At 41.2% G+C, this 20,534-nt stretch overlaps 1 protein-coding gene across 1 annotated transcript; it reads right to left on the reverse strand.

Annotated features, from left to right (window-relative positions):
* Positions 1–981: 981 nt before the first annotated feature.
* On the reverse strand, positions 982–19,116 carry LOC139201387 (homeobox protein aristaless-like 4). Its single transcript, XM_070830684.1, has 4 exons — positions 18,402–19,116; positions 9,046–9,359; positions 2,881–3,009; positions 982–2,232 (listed from the first exon to the last, which is right to left on the reverse strand). The coding sequence occupies exons 1-4, from the start codon at positions 18,739–18,741 to the stop codon at positions 1,912–1,914; spliced, it is 1,104 nt and encodes a 367-aa protein (XP_070686785.1). The 5' UTR covers positions 18,742–19,116; the 3' UTR covers positions 982–1,911.
* Positions 19,117–20,534: the final 1,418 nt, after the last annotated feature.

A 20,534-nucleotide genomic window follows, 5' to 3' on the forward strand; every position in this document is an offset into this window, starting at 1 on the left:
TCAAAAAGTGAAAGCTTTTTAATTCTTTCTATGGTTTAAAATAGGAATTACAGATACTGTACTCTCAAGTGGAGAGTGGATTTGGCAAACAATTAACCAACAACTATATTCATAATCATTTTAAAAAATAAAAAAAAAATCTCAAGCAAGAAAGGAGTGTCTGAGCATAAAGTAAACAGAATATTTTGGGGTTTGGGGCAACAAATCCATACATCTGAAGATGCCACATTGGGTTTTAGGAGATTGTGATTGTGCAGATTATGCAATACTGGAAATAGTTGTTGGGTGCAGTCCTACTTTCAAGCAAGAGAGCTGTAATAGGCACCCATATGTTACAATGATCAACCAGCTGAGGAGCAGAAACAGATTCTCTTGCCATCATCCTCACAGGGGAAAGAAAATGGATATGTAGCCCAGAGGGCGTCATAGAGAGATCAGCCAAAAGACTAATGAAGCCTGTCTCTAGCCGCAGCCTGCAACCCAGCTCTGGTGACAAGCTTATTCCAGAGGGGTAACACACAGAGACACCCCTGCAATCATTGGACATACTCACCACATTCCTGCAGTCCAGCTCTAATGTCATCACATTACCTAAACATCACAGAATGCTCTTCGGGACGACAGGGGCCACTGATTCGGTCTGCAGTCTCTGGCATGTGACGGATTCTGTGAGCAAGCTACAAATCCACGAGTCATATCCGCTGAGCCCACGTCTAACGATGAATTGATTAGCGTTTGTGTAGAACTGTGTGTGCAATATGTCCTCACCATGTATGCTGTGGTGTACTTTGGTGTTTGAGGGCAGGACGGCTCACTTTGATGCTAATTAAGTGTGTCTATTCCTGTTGGTTGCTGATTGAAGCTGGCGTGGCTAGTTGGTGCTGAAGGCTGCTGCTGTGTGTTGCTGGGCCTTGTCTGCCCGTGGAGACAGTGTTTCCTGTAACCTGAGGCCTGAGTCTAGCAGGGGAACCTGTAGAGGCAGCCTTGGGGGAGGAAATGACACGTTGGTTTGAAATTGCTGCCACTCCAATGCCTGCCCTCCTCCTAGACTAAATTGGCCCAGGCCATGTCTGCTCTCGCTCAATTAGACTCTGTTCCCTTATTGCATTCAACCTCTGTCCTTCCTTGCAGGGACATGAACTATTCACCATCAGCTAAGACAAAATTAATGTTTTCTCTTATAACCAGTTATTGTTTGCTTTTAAGGACTGTTTGCAATGGCAACGGTCAGAAAAGAAAACTCTCAGCAATGCAGCCGAGCGTGCTCTCATCAATTGGCCTTGTTTTTAAATGGCTTTTAATATGCAAATATTGAATGTTCAGAAACATAATTATACGACTTTATACAGTAGGAGAGACAAGTCTAAAGTAACGCTAAAGAAATAAGTGGGACTGTATGGCATTGAAAATAAGCTTAAAGAAGTAAATAATGTGAATTGAGCTTAATTCTATGAATTAAGCTATTGTGTGATTATGGCTGGATTTGGCACTGAATTCCTGTATTTTATGAAAGTATTTTGTAAACCATATTTATTGTACTTGCTTATTTCACTGAAACCTATCACTATCGTGAATGATACCCAGTTCATTTGGGACTAAACCCCGTATTTCAAAGAGACCTGAGAGATCAAGGAATCAAGAATGATACAATTTCTTGGTAACAACTTTTTCTAAGTCACATCTCTGTATTTCTCTCACTTTCAGCATCTGCTGATTGTCACAGTCACAGTTGTTATCTTGGTTGTTTTGGCCGCTGTCTTGGCCTCTGTTATCTCCACAGTCTCTCCCTGTTCATTTGATCTGTGTTATCATTAGTGCTCTCAGAAAAACTCCCTCCTCCCCCACCGCGTATGCCGATGGCTGCTCCAGAGAAGAGGGCCAATGGGGGCAGTATGGGACTGGGTTGGTACATCATGTAGCCCAAGAGATGGCTGCACTGTGTTCCTTGGCCTTCATACGCAGTGCAGCTATGCTGGAGGACTTGCGGTCTGGATCAATATTGAGATCATAGCCATTGATTCCCCCACCCATCCCGGGACCCCCAAAAAGGCTGCCCATATGTGTTTGTCCCATGTGGCTGCTCCCTGGACTGGGCACGCCCAGGAAGTCAGAGACACCTCCAGGACCATGAGGGTGAGGCGGCATACAGGAGGGGACGGAGTCACAAGGCACAACACAGCCAGGAACTGGAGATGCTCCACTGCTGCTCCCGATCCATGAAGGGTTCTGGATCTGAAGGAGAAGAGCAGGAATTAGGAGTCAAATCGGCTATAATCGTTATTTTTGTAATATCAATGTATCAAGAAAATACAATTTAAAAGGGTTAGGGTTCTGGTCTACAACTTTACTGTTTTGGTTCACTCTCACCACTTGCATTGCCTTGTTTTTCACCCACAGCAGGCTGTGATTTTCAGTGAAAAACCTCTAAAACACACTAGACACAACCTGCTCAGCACCAAACAGCAAATAGACACAGTTAGTGACTAGCTGTTGAACATGGTGAAACATTTAGCATCTGCAGAGCCAGAAATGTCCCTCAGGAGTTGGTGGAGACCAACAACAGAGCCAAATAGAGTGAATATTGGACTTCATCAAGAGGCTATAAACAGAACTCCAAATAAATGATAGTGTTCTTTGGAACTGTTGGATGTGGAAATAAGCAGCTGTTTGTTAACAATATGTGACAATATGTCAATGTCATGTTCACAACTTCCCCCAAGTGGCCAAACAAACTCAGTTCTTGCAGGTTAAATGATAAACCTTTGCAATCACTTGATCATTTCCACCCTCCATAACCATTTAGGATTCTAATATCTCAAATCATGTGTATCTGTGCATGGTAATATTCAGTGAGCAGACCACCGCTTTCTCTTCCTTTACCTGTGCATAGTTCTCAGGCCGAGTCAGTAAAGGCAGCTCATAAGCAGTAGAGAAGTGTGTCCGGACCTGTTGCATCTGGCCAAAACGTTCTCTCTTCCTCCACTTGGCTCTGCGATTCTGGAACCACACCTGCAAAAAAATTATCTATTAGGAAAACACCCCAAAGTATAGACCAGCCACTTCCAAGCAAAACTTGGAACTTATTTTAAAATTTTCTCATAGCTCTCATATCACATGCAAACCCAAGTGCTTTTTTGCAGAAAACAAGATTATCCTCTCCGCCCAGCAAGACAAAGTAAGAAAGTGAACCACATAAAATGAAGATAGTGAAGCAAATAAATTCTGCAGCACATGAAAGTCCAGGCCCAGGTTTTTAAGACTTGACGTGTCTTTAAAGTGCCGTCCACACGGAGCTATTGATGTGAAAATGGTGAGTCTCCCCTGGTGCTGCACGTTTCAGCTCCTCCCTTTGATACGCTGGCGTCTGCCTCCCTTCAGGCTGCCAGCGTCGACAGATCCACATCTGGGCCTGTAGCCATTCATAAATCACTCTGAGAAAGGTGTGCTCTCCCCCACATGTCAGCGCAGTGGGATACAGTGGGGAATCCCTCTGTATAATCCATGAAGCAAAAGTTCAACTTTTGACCAAGAATATGCTTCTATATATATAGAGAGAGATAAATATATTTCTCTGTCTTTCTTTGGGTTTGTTAAGTATTGTATGTGGTAGATGAAGTAGGTTTGTCAGGGTAATTTCTTTATGTTAGAAAGGGTGCACTTTCAGTACCTGCTGACAGACCAAGTGCAGGCTCCCTAACAGTGGAAGACATTGGAGGAAAGTGGTACTGAAGGGCAAAATACTGGTATGAAAGAAAGAACATTATGAGCATAATAGTAAAATTTGTAGCCTGAGAGAAATTCACTGAAGTATTTCTACTGAAGTCCTGGTTTTAACTGTCAATGCCGTGTAATCTCTACATACTTTAATTATTTATATCTACTCTGTACTCATGACATCTATTGTATGTCTGCCTGTCCTGGGGGAGGGATTCCTCCTCTGTTGCTCTGCTGTTGATCTCAAATTGAGGCTTTAAGTATAGAAGGTGTCTTACTTTGTACAGATCGTAAATCCTTTTGAGCCAAATTTCTTTTTTTGTGATTTTGGGCTATGTAAACATTATTGCCTTGCCTTGCTTTGCATTGATTTGACACAGATAAAGGCAGTAAACAGTAGAATTGTTAGCCCTATAAAGCAGCTACTGGATATTGATCATAGACATAACCAATTTCTAGCTAATATGCATTCCTTGTCACAAGTAATTTCTTTTGTTTCAGTTTTGCCTTGTCTTACATTGCTGTTGGTTAAATATCAGCTATCTTGATACCCCAGGCCAAACATATCTGCAGGCTCCAGAGCTGCAATGATTCATCAAGAAATATTCAGCAGAGAAATATCTGTGGAAAGAATTTAAAGTCAATGTTCAAGCAAAAATGCTTGATGGTTCCAGCCTTCCAACTGGCTGCTTTTCCCATGTTTTCAGCACAGTTACTTGAATATCTTTGTGTTTTGGACTTTTTGTCGGGCACCTTGTACTTTCAGGTGAATGAAGGGCCTTTTTCTCAGTTTTCTGATATTCTAAAAATCTATTTTTGGATTAATCAATAAAGTAATCCCCAGAATAATCGATACTGAACATAATGGTTGCCTTAGCATGTTGTGCAGTAATCATTTGATGTAGGGTAAAGTCTGACTAAAAGCAATGTCTGCCTGTCAGTGAAGTTAATCAAACCAAAATGATTGATATTGATATTGATATTAGTGATATTCTTACCTGTGTAATACTTATTATTTTGTTTTAATAAAATGTAAGCCAATGGTCGCCACCTCATATTATTATTATTATTATTATTATTATTTCTCCACATTTTCTCCTTTCCTAACTATGCATCTCTGCTGTTCCATCATTTCATCAGCTGTATATTTTGCAAATCTTTTTTCTACAAAACTTTCTCACATCTCCATGCAAGAGAATAGAGGAGCAAAGGGGGGTAATGGGAGTCTCCACATGTTTATCTGTATCTATTTATTGGTTGTCTGAATCTTATCCTCCCAAGAGGGAAAGGGAAACTTCTTCAAAGAGAAAAGAGAGAGCGATCCTGCTTCGACACAGGGGTTTGAACTTGGATTGTGGGTTGATTCCCAGCCCAATCAGCTTGTGGTTTCCACAGTCCCTGACATGCAATTTCCCTTCAGTCAACCTCCTCAAATCTCTCCTCTCTCACTGTTTCTCCTAGTCAACTTAAACATACTACAGTTTAGTGATAAACATGAGAAGTGTGGCACAATGGCGTGAACTTCACAAAAGAGCATGTATGATATTATCATCTCATACTGAGCGTTTCTTATGGAAAAGGAGTGGATTTTTATTAAATACGAAAAGACCAGCTATAAGAACCCCAATCTATCATTTTCCTATCTGGATAAAACAACTAGCCGGATCATTTTCAAAGTGAGGACCATATATGGACTTCTGTGGCACGTATAGCGCCTGTGTTTTTGTGAAAAGCTGACGTAAAGAAATGTCGTCTGACTCCAACATTCCTCAGGTCAGCTGGTGAGATTAGAGCACAGCTCACCCTTGCAAAGTGGTAAACTGATATCTGAGGTTGTGGCTGAACCCCAATGTCAAGGTGAGGGGTTGCTGCCCTTTGAATTATATCATATGTTTGGAGGGGGACTCGGCCTCTATGTTATGCTCCCCCAGAGGATTTGGGGTCTATTATTGTTTAAGGTTTGTCATGTCTTCCCTTTGGTTATGTGTGCTCATAACATCACAGGTTCCCAAATATAGTCCTCTGCACAAAAGGCCCTGATAGGACTGATGAGCTTAAAGCTCGCTTACAGTTATAGTTTTAGTGTCTAGAAAGTTAATGACACTGTTTGATTTGTTAGCAATTAATGTCATGTATTTTCATGACATGCGACTAACATGTAACTAAAAAATAAATACACTGAAATATTTGAATGACCCAGAAGGTTATTTAATAATAAAAACAATACTCAAACACACTTCTATCGTGAAAAAAAATTCCATCTGCTGCACATTTCAAAAGCTTTTCAACCTGTTTCCCAAGTGAAGCCTCTTTTTCCTAATTTAAAGATAGTAGCCAGAAATGGCATCGTTTTGTGCAACACGAACAAAAATGAGTTATGTTTTTGCTTATGTTTTACAAAATGAGCCAGGATGTATGTCATTGTTGGCTACCTAGATCGTAGTTATAGTTATAACTTCAGAAATGGGTAGAAACCTTTTTTATATGATGTAAAGCATCTTTTAGGATTCTGTAAATACTTTCACAACAGTGGTTCGTGGTTGTTGAACAACTTTCTGTGTTTTTCAAAGATGGCTGGGCATTTATTATGAGGAAAATTGGATGCTTAGCTGTATGACTCTAATGCAGTAGTTATGCATGAGGCGCATGTACTGGGGCCAAGGTCAACATTATATTTCATAGTATTTAAAAGCACCACTATCCTTTTTAAAATGTGAAGTTTTATCAGTTACTGAGCTGTCATCTTAATTGTGACGGATCAAGATAACTTTAGGTTTACTCCTCTTCTCTTCATCTGTGTGTCGTACTCCCACCCCACTGTGGAAGCTCAGCCTCATCTCTCCCACTCCAGCCCCTCTCTCTCCCCCCACCACCAACCCCTCGCTCGGTGTCTCTCTCCTCCCTCCTCCCTTTTAAGTCAGCGAGGGGAAGTGGGGATATTAGAAAGTGAGATGGGAGAATGTTCAAACTGGAGCTTGTTTTCATTTCATGTTTAATTTCCTGACGCCTAAGCCCTTGGCTTTCCGCAGCTAACCCCTCTGACCTTTCGGAGGCGTACAGACGAGAGCAGCGGACCAGGCATACACATACACACACAGGATACACACAGAAAACACGCATTTACATACCATGTTATATACAAAATTCAAAGTCAGTCACTAACAAATGCCTTCTTCTAACTTAGACACTCTCACACACACTCACTGGAACCTGGAACAAGCAAACAATCTCTTAGCTCATATGTGCCCCTTGTCTTAGTTTCTTGGAGTGTGTCATGTTTCACAGAGGGTTCGCTCTACGTAGCTTTGCCTTTGAACGGCTGTAGAAATGAGACCCAAGCCAAATAGTTTGGCAGGGAGATCATTTGGGGAACATTATGAAGTCAGATGTGTCCTTTGCTGCTCCATGTCTCTTATTCCCCAACTTCTAGACTTCTAAGTTCATTAGAAAAGAAACCAGTGGTGTATTTGCACAAGTAAAATTACATTTGCGACAAATGTTTATTTTATTATTTCTCATAATGGTGAACAGTGACCCATCCTGTAAACGAAGCCTAAGAGGATGATATTTGCAAACTGCAAATACTACTACTTTACTATTCTTCTTTATTTTATCTAGCGGACATCTGCAAGGGAGGTGGCTCGGAGCTCTTGGAGCTCAAAGTGGTTGGCGGTGATACAGTAATTGCTAAAGACGTTGACAGCAAAAGGCAGCTTACAGAGCCATTAAAGAGCTTTATTTATGCTCCAGAGCCAGCAGGCAGAGAGGGAGGAAGAGGGAGAGAGGGAGGGCAGAGTGCACAACTCCAAAAGCAGCTTTGAAGTCCAGCCGTCTCACCTCATCTCTGTCATCCAAGACCATGGCGATTGATAGACTGCCTCGGCAGTCACTCACACACAGCCTCCTCCTCCATAAAAAGTAGGCAGTGTGGTGAAGTTCAAGTCTGAGGTTGAGAGCTAATTGTTCTAAATAAACTAGTGGTAGCAGAAGTCACAGACGTGATTATGGAAAACTGCAGCCTGACTTTATGAAGACATTCATCATCAAACAGAGGATGAAACTGTAGGACCTTGACATTGGCATTTTGGCAGAAAACATCTGTACTCTAGATTTCAATGGCTGTTGTTTCGCAGATGAAAAGGATTCTCCCATTGCTTGCCAAGCTTCAAGTGCCCCTTGGTATTCAACAATTGGATATCCCTGGACTTTGTCTTGATGGACCTTCAGTTGAAATTGTGGGGTTTAGTCTTGATTGCGTGCATATTTAGGGTCTGATTTTAGAAGTATGGGTCAAACCTCACAGTGCTCAACGGAGTCTGCTGTGTGCCTGTCAGATGAGGAAGTTAATTATATTCATCTGGGGAATAGATGGGTCTGTGTGAACGCAACATGAATGTACTTATTTTACTGTACCACCACAAGGACCAGGCCAGGTTCTCTGTCCCTGACTATGTCTTGGACTACGACTGGAAATTGAAACTGGCATCTCAAAGTGTTTTTTATATCCTTGCCAAATAGCTTTGATGACTTTTCTTTTTTTCCATGTGTTTTCCCTCCCTGCATCCAGAGTTGTGCGGTGAAATAGTTTGAACGGGGTAGTGCAGGGGAGAAACCCTTGGCCTCTGACCTTTTTGCAGAGCCTGCAGCATGTAAGAGCTAAGAGCAGAGTATTCCCTTAGTCCCACCCATCCCACTCTGATCTAAAACTGGCAGGCAGAAAGAGAGATGGAGAACAATAGGCCTTGCTGTCTGCTATTCCGAACAATCTTTGTCAATATGCCAGTCTTAAGTCTCCCAGCCCTCTCTGTCAGTTCCTGGAGTGATTATTAGCATGCAAACATGGGCGACTGCAGTCATACAACTCGGCTCATGGAGACTTTCTTCCCAAGAGGGAGCAATAGCATCTGTTGTTTCAGCAAGTGTCCTAAAACGACATATGCTCATGTTAAGTGGCAAAGCACTTGAGTGGCAGCAGTAATTTGATGGAAGCAAAGGAGGAAGTCAGGTGACTTTGTGACAAAGGCCATGCAAGGAGAGCATCAGGATGGATGCATGGGTCAACAAAACATCTCTGTTTGTAGTCATTTTAACCCAAACCATGATGTTTCCCTGAACCTAACCGAGGCATTTTTGTGCCTAAACCTAACCTTAACCATAGCATCATGTATTTCAACAGTGATTTGTAATGTCAGATCAGAAAGTATTTAGTTGTTCTGTCGGACAGGAACAATGACGTATTTTGTCATTTCTTTTGGAGGCCATGCTGGCTCATGTTAATGCAGAAAGGAGCTCATATGTAACCTGGAGTTACTCCCCCCCCCCCATCCTCACCTGTACACGAGCCTCTGTCAGGTCTGTTCTCAGTGCCAGCTGCTCACGGGCATAAACATCTGGGTAGTGTGTCTTCTGGAAAACCTTTTCCAGCTCCTCCAGCTGGTAGCTGGTGAATGTGGTACGATTGCGCCTCTTCTTGCCTTTGTTGCTCTCAGCCTCGCTTTTGTCCAGAGGGCTGGAAAGGTCCGAGCCCGGCCGCTCGCCCGGCCCCTTCTCACCAGGTACCTTTAGGTTCAGGTAGCTGCTTTCCATCCCAGGAGGGTCGACACTCTGGGGCAAATCAGACTCTGTCAGGCCGCTGTTGTCTTTTCCTGTAAATACGTGATTAAGAAAGAGGCAGGACGATGAGTGGAAGGTTACAAATATTCATATTCTTTTCTTTTATGGGAGCATTTCAGACCAATTTTTACACATGAAGTCCAGTTACTTGTCTCAAGGACTACCACTCTGTCAATGAAAACAATGAATGCTATTAATATATGATATAAATTCTTCTATTCTTCCTTTGCTAGAAAACAAAAGTCAGGACATCTTTCCATCTGCTTAGTCAATTTTGACCATTCTTTTTTTTAATGTCTCGAATGTTCCCTCAAACTTAATAGAAATGCAACACTAAATCACTGGAGTGCCCCTTTAATTCTGTGATGTGGTTTAGCAACACTGCTCAAAAACCTGCTCAAAGACATAGTGGACATATTAAAGTTTAGATGTTACACTGTGGTTCTAAAAAAATATATTTGAGCAATTTTGGTTTGGGTTGAAGTATGCAGTTCTTATGATTCTCATGTAAACATGAAAAACCAAAAGAAAAAACTCTTCACAATTGACCGAAGTGTGGTTTTACATTTAATACAAATCATATTCTTACTGTAATAATATTATTTTCAAACAAGCTATTACAACCAACCTTCTGACCATTACATGTTGTGAATAATAGTCCTATAATTATTGTTACTACTCTATAATTAGAATATTCAGCAATATGTTCTTTAAAATGTAGCTGAAAGAAACCATGGTGCCTCACATTGAAGTCAGTGAGTGTGTCTGCTCATCATCACGTTACAACATGCACATGAAATGACATTTAATTTAAGCTTACATCACCTCTATAATGTTTTATTTTAAGGATCAAAGGCCCTGTCTGTATGCAGCAACTCTAAAAGTTGCTGGGAAGAAATATTCTTTTTCTGTTTGAAAGGTATGTCAGTACACATTGGCGTGACCTGTGACACAACCCTTGAAGCCGTCTCCCTCACATCTCTCAATCACGCCATCAGAAATCCGAGTCATGCAAGAAAAAACCCTGCTCCATCTTGAGCCGTGTATGGTGGGCCTTGTGTATGGGGGTTACCACGCTTACCCCACAGCCTTGCCCCTCAGATGTAAACAACATTGTGTTTGTCACCTTCAATTTCGAGACCGTCCATTTTGTGACAGACCTCGCTCTGTTCCTGTCAGCTCTTGCTAGCTTTTTTGTTTCCTTTTAGGAGATGAAGAAAGCTGTCCCTTCTCCTTCAATAAACAAACAGCTGTGTGAATAAATAAGCTGAAGGGCTCTGGTTGCGGGCCAGTGAGAACAGTGTGCTCTGTCAGCCTTTCTGTTTGCCTTTCCTGCGAATGGGCACGGGGAGCACCCTGTCCTAACTGTATTGGTCTGAAACCAGCTCATAATGGTCTCCTCCTCATAAATAGATTTGTAAGTCTTGTGCAACACTAGCTTAACTTAAGTCCAACAGCATTTGTCTTAAAGTTAGGTCAAGCTTAGGATGATTACCTTAATAGTTCTTTGCATGTCATTCTCAGAAACTCAGTGCAGTGAGGGAAAGTCAGTTGACACCTTGTGGCACTAGTTACTCTCTGAGCCAAGTGTTTCAGTGGTTAGCAACATGACTGAATAGTTTGAGAGTGATGAAGCTAGGCGGTGGCTGTCTGCAACATGCATGTTTGTTTTCATGGATTACTACGCCTTTGGCTAGTGTGTCCCACAATGAGATGTCAATAGTCATCCTCTCCAAACTGCAGCGGCCCTCCCCTGCTCTCTGGCTCAGACTTGCCCCGACAGAGACACTAATGGAACAACACAGCTCACCCAGCTGGAGTTCATGACCTCATATCGCTGTGGCCCACCTGTCAGACCCTCTTACAGTCTCCACGCAGGCAGATGTTCTGACATCACCAACCCCTGTGCTGGCCTCTTATGCTTAAGCACTGTGCAATATTTTCATTCTACCCCTGGGCAGGAGCATGGCTGCAATGTTAAGAAGTACAACAGGTCAACTCCAGGTTCCTGCTTGGCATTTGCATCTGTGAGAGAAAAAATACAATTACGCTGCTGAGGAAGACGTATATCCTGTGAGGCAGAGGTTATAGCTGGGTGCACAGATGAGAGGATGGTGGGATAGTGGGTGGAAATGTTAAAAGTTCTTAGTCTTATACAGACCTATTTCACTAAAACTTACACTTGGATTTGTACTAATTACAGTTTTTACCTTAAAGGAATAGTTCAGCATTTTGCGAAATACTTAAATATTTTCTTACCAGGAGTTAGATGACAAGATTAACACCACTCTCATGTCCGCACCGTAAATATGAAGCTTCTTTGAGCAGCCTGGTTCTGTCCAAATGTAGTGAACTCCTACCAGCACCTCTAAAGCTCATTAATTAACATGGCGTCCATTTGTTTATTCTGTACAAAAAGTGTAGAAGTGACAATTCACCATTTTATAGGGAGTTATGTGACTATTTCTTGCCCGGGACTAGTTGCCAGACAACTTAAAGAGACTCCACATCTCGATGAAGAGTTAGTTTAGCACATAAACCCTGTAAAGTGGTTCACCTCGGTTCTTGTATAGATTAAACAAAAGAGACACAGCATGTCAGTGCGCTTTAGAGGTGCAGGGAGACAGAGCTCTGGACACAGCTATGCTAGCCATTTCCCCCTATTTCTTGTCTTTATGCTAAGCTAAGCTAACCGGATAGTCGTGGTAGCTTCATATAAACTATGTAGACATGAGTGGTATCCATCTTCTAATCTAACTTTATGCAAGAAAACAAATCAGTGAAAATGTCAAACTATTCCTTTTAAGTTTAAAGCCTTATATAGACTTGTATTACCACAGTTTACACTAAAATCAATGTCTCTCTCTGTCTAGTTCTCCAGACTCATCTCTCTTTTCTGTCACGCTAACCACACAGAATCCTTTGCCACAATCATCTCCCAGTATTCCCGCATGCTGAGCTGTCTCTTCTGCACGCTGTTCTGGAGAACACAGCCATCACACACTGCTTTCTTTTTGGAGCCAAGATTCCACGGCACTGGCTCCAGTTTTTTTGGCATTCAGAGGAATGTCTTTTTGGCTGTTGTTCTCATTTCACTGTTAATCAGCATATATAAAAATGCACCGAATATCACTGGCTGATCCTGCAATTTGCCAGAGTTACCCTGTGACAAGCTGCAGACCTCTTCAGTTAGCCGAGGTCAGATGTTTACTAGGGTCAGCAATTTAATCACTGCTGAAAACAGAGAGAAAACATCAAAGTGTAATTTAACTGGTTGTAAAGCAACAGGGCACCCTCTCAGTTTTTATGGAATGGGACGGGGAGGGTCAAGTGAAGCCAAATAAAAGAAACACTATAAATTAGTAACCTGGGGAAGGGTTAATGACCAAACACTAAATAGGGAAGGGAATGCTTTTAAACAGAGTGCTCTAAAATGTTCTCTCAAAACACTCAAAGCTGACAGCAGTCTGCCACACTGGCTCTCCACTTATCACACCTTATATGGACCAAATAAAGTCAAATATTCCATTGGCTTTGGTGACTTTTAATTTTACATTCATTGCTGGTTCACAGACATGCTTTGGGCTAGATTATTTTTCCCGCAGCACAGTCTGATGTTGACTGTTGTTTCCTCAGTAGAAGGGAGGCTCCCAGATGTTCCTGAGGAGAGATCTATGCCAGTGGCTCACGCAGGAATGCAGATTCCCTGGGAAACCAAAAAATCTCTCTGCTCAGCCTCAGCTCCTGATAAATTGACACGATCATGACCTCACTACCATCATAATACCTTGGGCTGTGGTTGTCACTGTCTCATATCAAAGAGCACAAAAATAGTTTGGGATTTATGGTTTTTTTTCTGAGAATGTGGTTAATAGTGGAGGAAGTATTCAAGTTTTCTCTTATACAAGATCATGATAAAGGTGTTTTTGGTAAAAATGTAAAAAATTATCATTTATCATGTATTTGTAGTGAAATAGATATGGCAAAATGAAAACAATGTGTTAAACCTAGTGTTGTCGGTTATCAATACAGAGAAACTGTCCACAGTCAAAACAAAACTCCCAAGTTCAAGGTGAAGGAAATTTGTCTTTTTAATTCTGTGATTGTGTTGACTTGTGTTGATTGTATGACTAGAGTTTACAAGTGGTGTGGGTTCAGTGACGAACATGAAGTAAAAACAGGAGCATCACATGTCAAGACTTTAAAATAATAAGGAATTAAAATTAAATGTGATTTAAAAATGATGTAATCAATCATCTGGTAGCCTCTCCCTGTTTTCCATTGCTCCAGATTTCACTCCACGATCACATGTATACTGGCTAGACCATATTGGGATCACATTTTTACGTCATAGTTGTGCCTCTTTGCAGTCATAGAGAAACATAAAGAAAGTTTTTGATGATGATTCGTCTTTCCAGCTCTGGCTTTTATTAAAAATATATATCAAACAAGCAAAATGAGCTGTGCTGAAAGCAGGCTGAGAAAGAGAAAAAGATTTATTGTGAACGATGGACCAAAAAGTGATCATACTTTTGCTTTGCCTGGTAGTTTCCATCATTAGTCCGTCATAGTTGGTTTTCTTCAGTTTATATTTTGTGGCTTGTCAGGCAGTAAGCTTATACCCGTTTACTGACGATAGCACAGTATTGCATGGCCAATTGTTTGCATTATCCAAGAATTCTTAAAGAGGTTAGATTCAGTTGATAGTCCGCTGATAAAAATCAAGGAAGTCAAGGTAAAGACACAGCGCCAGCCTCAACATGAAACCACAGATCAAAATGTGTGCCAGCTGGTTAAAATTTCCAAATAATTTCTTTAATCCAGCCTGCATGCAGATCTCAGGTAGGCTGTGGGGATTTACCTTCCCCTGCAAGAGAGGGGTCTGAAAGTCAAGGCCAAAGCACGCTGTGCTAGCTGCAAAACAGCACGAGACAGCGCCAGAACACACATGAGCAGAAAATCATAAATTTTGAGAGGTTATAAAAGGAGTTTTAAATCAAACTTTGAGAAAAATAACACGTCGTGAACCACTCGGTCCTCAGAGTTGAATGTTCAGTGTGCATTTTTTTATTCAGTGGCAGGCGGATTGCTGCTGCTTTACATCCTGAGTCGCACGTGTATACAAGCCAGTATATTTTAACAAGTCACGAATTCATCCTTTCAAGTATTGTCATTATATATTCTAATTCATTCTGGTTTTCAGACACACGGCGGCATGATCACAGGTGTCGCTCTGGCATTAGCTTATTGTTAACATCAACACAATGTGTTAGTCATCTGCGCATGCATATCCTGTGACATCACTTCCCCGAGCCTTTTAACATGTACTTAGAGTGCTATATTTTGACAGGATGCTTTTAAAACGCTGCCAGGACTTTTTGGGGTCTTGTTTTGGTTTTCATACGCCCTAGAAAAATGTTTCACATATCTCAGGGTGCTCCGATATTCCGCTGAAGAGATGAAGGGTTGTTTGAAAGTGAAAGGACTGACAATGCTGCCATTTATAAATGTGTAATTTGCTTTAAACTGTTATTTTGTTAGAAGACAAAGAGAATGAGGCACAAACAGCCTTTAGTGAGTTCACACAAACGCTGCAATGCAATGCAGAACTCAACCTCAGTAACAAGCAGAGGCCAATAAATACAAAGATTTCTATTTTTCAGATTTAACCTTGGCTCATATAACATTTTTCTCAAATTTATAAAAAAAGATATCATAAGTTTGCGTATACATCACTTCGTGGTGTCTCTGCAGCATTCAGTCTGTATCAAGGATAAAAACAAATAATTATTTGAAATTATGAAGCAAAAAAATACATCCGAAAGCCAAAGAGCTCAGTAAAGAACTTGCACGTAAACAGTCATTCACACACGTGCAGCTTTCCCAGAAACTCTCATTTCTCCAGAGTCCCTCAAATCATTACCCAATCTCAATGTCCATTTCTGACTCATTGCTTATTTGTACAAGGTATTGTTGAGACGGGGTTATGTAAACCAGTCCCACTTTGTCATCTCAGGGACTCTCCATAGCTTTGGAGATCTGATGTTTAGGGAGTATGAATAATAACTATAGGAGCTAGTAATGCACATCTGCCTTAGATTAATGTGGACCTCTCCTGCAGTGCCGACCTGCATTCCTCAGCACTCGATCAGCTCCATGGGTTTTATTTCATTCATCGCTGTGTGAGCAGGTAGACGGCTCCACCCCTGTCCTCGCTGTGGGACAGTCTCACTGATTAACGTGCACTCAAGGAAACAAATCCGCCAACCTGAGCCACTACTGTGCAGAAATATGTTCATTCGCTCCTACAGATTGTATTTTCAATGTGATTTTCATCCAAGCCAAACACTATCTTGTAATTTTAGAGATTAAACCAAAATGTACAAGAATATCTGAATGTTAATTTTCAAATCCGTCTCAAGATGTTACATTTTAATATTGTTTTACTAAAGCTGAATCATACATAAAGTGATTTTAAAGGAAAAGTTCACCAATATAGAAGTGTTTTGAATTAAGAGTGTGAATATCATGCAGCATATGCCAAAAATATTCCTGATTATATTTCAACTGGATTATCACAGTAAATCCGCATCTTTACCTTTGCTTCTCCTACCATCATGTATTCTTAAATGTAAATTTTTACACATTGATGAGACACTTTTTCTCCTCTTCTGGTGTATTTTGGTGTACCCAAACACTGTCATGATTTGCATGTAACATCCTCAAAGCGACACGGACACTAAACGTTGGGTTGCCATGTAAACACTATTACAGTTGTATCTGAAGTTGCCACACAGAAACCTCCCCTGGGATGACTTTTGTCATCATGATGGAGATAAAGCATCAGCATTGAGCAATATATCTCCCATTGAGGACCACACAAAACAGCACAACCCTGTTGACGCCTGAGGCTTTGGCAAAACCCCAAAGTATCCTCCCCAGAGCCACGATGCCTTCATCTGGCTGCAACATTTTCAATAATAACATTGCAGAGCTCTCCTCAAGGGAGGCATGCTGCATTTAATGACGGTGTTTAAATGGTTCTGTCAATGCACTTGCCAAATAAAATCACTTCAGTGAAAGGGCACTCCAATCTTTTTTGAGGCATTGCTCTCAAACTCCAGGAGAAGTGACGGTGCAGCTTAGAATAAAGAGTGACTCCAGTTGTTTCTCAGGAAAACAGATCACTTTGCACTTTATGGATGTATTTTGGCAAAGTGTGGTACTGGCTACTGAGCAAAAGAATTAGTTACACTGCATGCCCAGTTGTCATTGGCCACATTGATCAGAATAAGAGTAGTTCAATTTTGTCAGTGCTTAAAGTTACTTTCATACCATCAGGCATTTAGTGAATTTAAATTTAATAGTGTTTGGTCTCTATTTATCAAACTGATTTCCCCCCCAGTGATTGAAACTATTCTCCTGCGCGAATCGCCGGTTAAAGTGAGAATTTGAAACTTTCTCTTACTGCATAAATTTCGATTAATTTCAACCATGATCATAACAGATGTTTTCCTCTGTAGCATCCGCGTCGTGATAAACATCTGGACCTGAACATATGGGCGCCGACGAGTCTATACGCTGATAACTCACCAAAATGTGATTATTCTAGTGTAGTATTTTTAACCACGCTATAATATAAAACACCACACACACATGTTATGTAAAGATCATTCGTAAATGTCGCCCAGTGGATTCTTTTTAGTCTATCGGCCCTTCTTGTGGACCTGTTGTCACACAGAGTAATTTGAGTTTGCTCACCAAGAGGGTTCCTCTTTCTATTTTAAACCCCCACGTCTCATAAAATGGACAGTAAATGGAGTGTTTTCTTTAAACGGTACATTTGTAGTGCAACGAATAGTCGAAAGACTCTCTAAAGCTGTAAAGCTTTTTTAACAGTGCAATTTGTCAGGGCGTCCAAGCAGTCTCTAAATATTTAAATTTAGCCCCTGAATGTTGTATTATGGTCGACAAATGTGACATTGTGAAGTTTTGGCCTAAAACTGGAGTTCAGTGGATGAATTTATAATCGCTCACTGTGAAATTGTAGCTCCAACTGCCATCAATTGTACTATTAATCATTAAAGAATAACTTTGAAGGGAAAAAAAGAAACCTAAATTTTGCAATGAACCTAAAAGGTCAGAAATGGTGCTTGAGATAGAAATTTTACTTTTTTTTTTTTTTTTTAACTTCCTAGCGCTTTGGGTTTTCAGTTTATGCGCGTGTGCCCTGATGACTTGTAGTTCATATCTAAATCTTACAGTAATTCATGACGTATTTATATTTGTTACTGATGGAGATAATTCTGCTGTTTGTAGACAAAAGCAGACTGCAGCTGCAGGCCAGTGGAACCAGTGATGCTGCGACCTCACCGGGATTCAAATGATAAATTCAGTGAAAAGATGAAAAAATGTGACTTAATAAAAAAAAACAAAAATGCCAGGTCCATACACACAACAGGGAAAACATCCATTTAGAAAAAAGTTTAAAGTCAGCAGCCTCAGCCTCAGCACACACCCACTATAAGGGAAATAACTCTAAGTAGTCTAATGTTACAGTTAGAGCACAGCATGCCAGCTTCAGGGCAGGAAATCCTACTTTTCCTCAAATATATTTCAAATTCATTCAGGGTCTCATATTGTCATTCATTATTCAAATCCAGTTCCTCTTTTTGCTTCTTATTACATGCAAATTGTTTCTGCGATTTCTAAAGGTAATCAGAGTTTTAAGGTAACTAAGGTATTCAGCTCCCTATGATACGTCCTGTTATATTTTCAGAAAATTATTATTATCTCGTCATTGCTCTCAGCTGCCCAAATCAGTTTAAGGGGAAACTACATTATTAAATAGTAATTTATTTTCTGTTCTGTTCAGCTTTATAAATGGGCAGCTGATGGGAGAGCTGGAGGGTTTATCCTCTCTACCTCTCAGCTCTACTTTCAGATGCTGACTTACACACATTTAAGTGCATTTTCCCACTATTGCTTGCCAAATGTCCCCTCTTGTCTTGCATGCTCGTTAAAACTCAGGGCCGATATGTCGCCTCTTTTGTGCCTCTCTCGTGCGCACTCACCATAGCAGGGAATGAGCGTCCCGTTGAGTCCACCGTCCGGGTGCAGCTTGCTGCCTTCGGGGGGAGTTTTGCAGGTCGGTCGCTGCATGAAGAGCTGGTACTTGTTGAAGGTGCCCTCCTCAGCGCCATCCAGTGACTGGCACTCCGGCTGGAAAGGACTCCGGGACTTCTCTCCGTAGGTCTGCCCTTTACTCGGAATGAATGTGGGGCTGTATTTGGTTTCAGTGGTCGGGAAAGTCCTGAACGGGTTCGCCTGGTGATCCCTACCTTGCGCAGTAGACGTGCTATAATATGAATCCATCGATGTCATATCGCAGTATGAAACGCACGCTGCGTTCATACCTAAAAAGTTATATTAAAAAAAAAAAATCCACACGGTTCCTCTTTCCCTCCCCTTCTCTAGGCAGCAGATAGTCTCCCCAAATTCTCATGCACTGACAAACTCACACTGACGCGCTCATGCACACACACTCTCACGCTGCCGCATCTGGGACTGGTTAAAAAATGAATCAGATGTTTTCCAGAGACTGCAGACTGAACAAATGCTAAAAGCCCCCTGAAGGTTTGTCGGGGTAGAGAGAGAGAAATGCCTTGCTCAAGCTGATGCCGCCTCAGTAGCCTACAGTGTATCTGACACACACAAACACACACACAGGCAGGCAGGCAGGCAGGCAGGCGCGCACACGCACGCACAGAGCACTCCGACCTTCAGGCTCCACACACACACGTGAAGTAGGCCCACACCGAGCTTCAGTCCGCGCTATTATGCAGCCAGTGGAAATGGGAGGTCAAGCTCGGAAGGGGGAAAGCTTTTTTGGTAAACACGCGGGAGACACAACACATGACATTAATGTGATTAGAGGATGAATATAACGGCTTTGATTGCTGCCGTTGCATGGCTGAAGGCCCTGACCTCTGACTTTTCCTGATATCAAACTTGAAGCCTCGTTTCCATCTCTGTCACTTGGTTATTAATGAGTGTTCGTGGAAAATCAAATTTGTGCTTTCTTGGACTCCCACATGCAGAGAGAGGGCATTATGATAGAATAAATGAAAGGATCAAGGCGGGAATTTGGACCAGTAGCAGCACTTAAAGTCCACCTATGTAGAGCTTAAATAGTGTATAAATCACCTCTCTGTCTATTTGTTTTAGAGACCTGTGTCAAACCAAACAATATAAGCTGTTTGACCAGGACCTAATGTGAGCAATCAGAGTCTGTCACTGCGGATATTTCCACTCATAATGATGAAGATTTGGTGATCATCGTCGTGAACAGCTTCCAGCCATGCAATCTGAGAATTGGCTACGTCTTAATATTAAATAAAATACTTGGCTTGGCGCTACAATTTGTTAAAATGACGCCGCGCCAGCAATTTACCCAGCCCTATTCTTGTCCATAAAACTCTGCATTAAAGCGGCTGTTTTAAGGAAATAAGATAAGAAATAAGACCTTTATGCCCGTAGGTAGTCAAATTGGGTAAATAATCTCTAACCGCCTCCTTAATGTTTTTTCTCTTGATGCCAATGTCGTGATTTGATTATGATAACGACGAGATGATGGTAACAATTCAAATAAATGAGGAAAATATGTAATATTAAATGTGGCACAACAGAGAGGTTTGTTAGTATTCAAGCAACATTTTTCGACTCACCTATTATAATTATCATTATTATCATTATCATTATTATTATTATTATAGGTTGCCATGGCTAAAATTTATTTTAAAGGAATAAAACGAAATATTTCTTCATGCAGTTTGAATTGCGGCAGTCAGGCCTGAACGCAGATTCACCCAGTATGAGCTCTTAAATCCACTCTGCCCTTCTCTCTCCCTCTTTCTTTCTTATTTTCTGGCAATAATTAATTGTGACTCGAGACATAACTCGTGTCTTGTCGCTGTTACTCAACATGACGTCGGTCACATCTGCAGTCCAGCTCAACCAGGGGCAGGATTACATTTCTTCAAAATAATAATAATAATAATAAGATGAAGATACAAAATAATACAATGAGCCTACAAACAATGAAAATCGCAAACTCTATTCTAAGCTCTATTTTTTTTTTATTAGGCCTATAGTTATTTTTCTTTCCCTCCTCTGATACAAAAGCAGTATTCTTTTAGCATCTATTA

This window comes from Pempheris klunzingeri, chromosome 5 (assembly GCF_042242105.1).
Source record: "Pempheris klunzingeri isolate RE-2024b chromosome 5, fPemKlu1.hap1, whole genome shotgun sequence".
Taxonomy (NCBI): Eukaryota; Metazoa; Chordata; class Actinopteri; order Acropomatiformes; family Pempheridae; genus Pempheris; species Pempheris klunzingeri.

What these genes read in the sequence shown, in the direction of transcription:
- LOC139201387 (XM_070830684.1), bottom strand. Translation starts at nt 18,741, where the DNA reads ATGAACGCAGCGTGCGTTTCATACTGCGATATGACATCGATGGATTCA. An exon ending in GACGCTCATTCCCTGCTATG is followed by an intron (nt 9,360 to 18,401) that starts GTGAGTGCGCAC and finishes ACGTATTTACAG; the next exon opens with GAAAAGACAACAGCGGCCTG. An exon ending in GGCCTGAGAACTATGCACAG is followed by an intron (nt 2,233 to 2,880) that starts GTAAAGGAAGAG and finishes CTTCTCCTTCAG; the next exon opens with ATCCAGAACCCTTCATGGAT.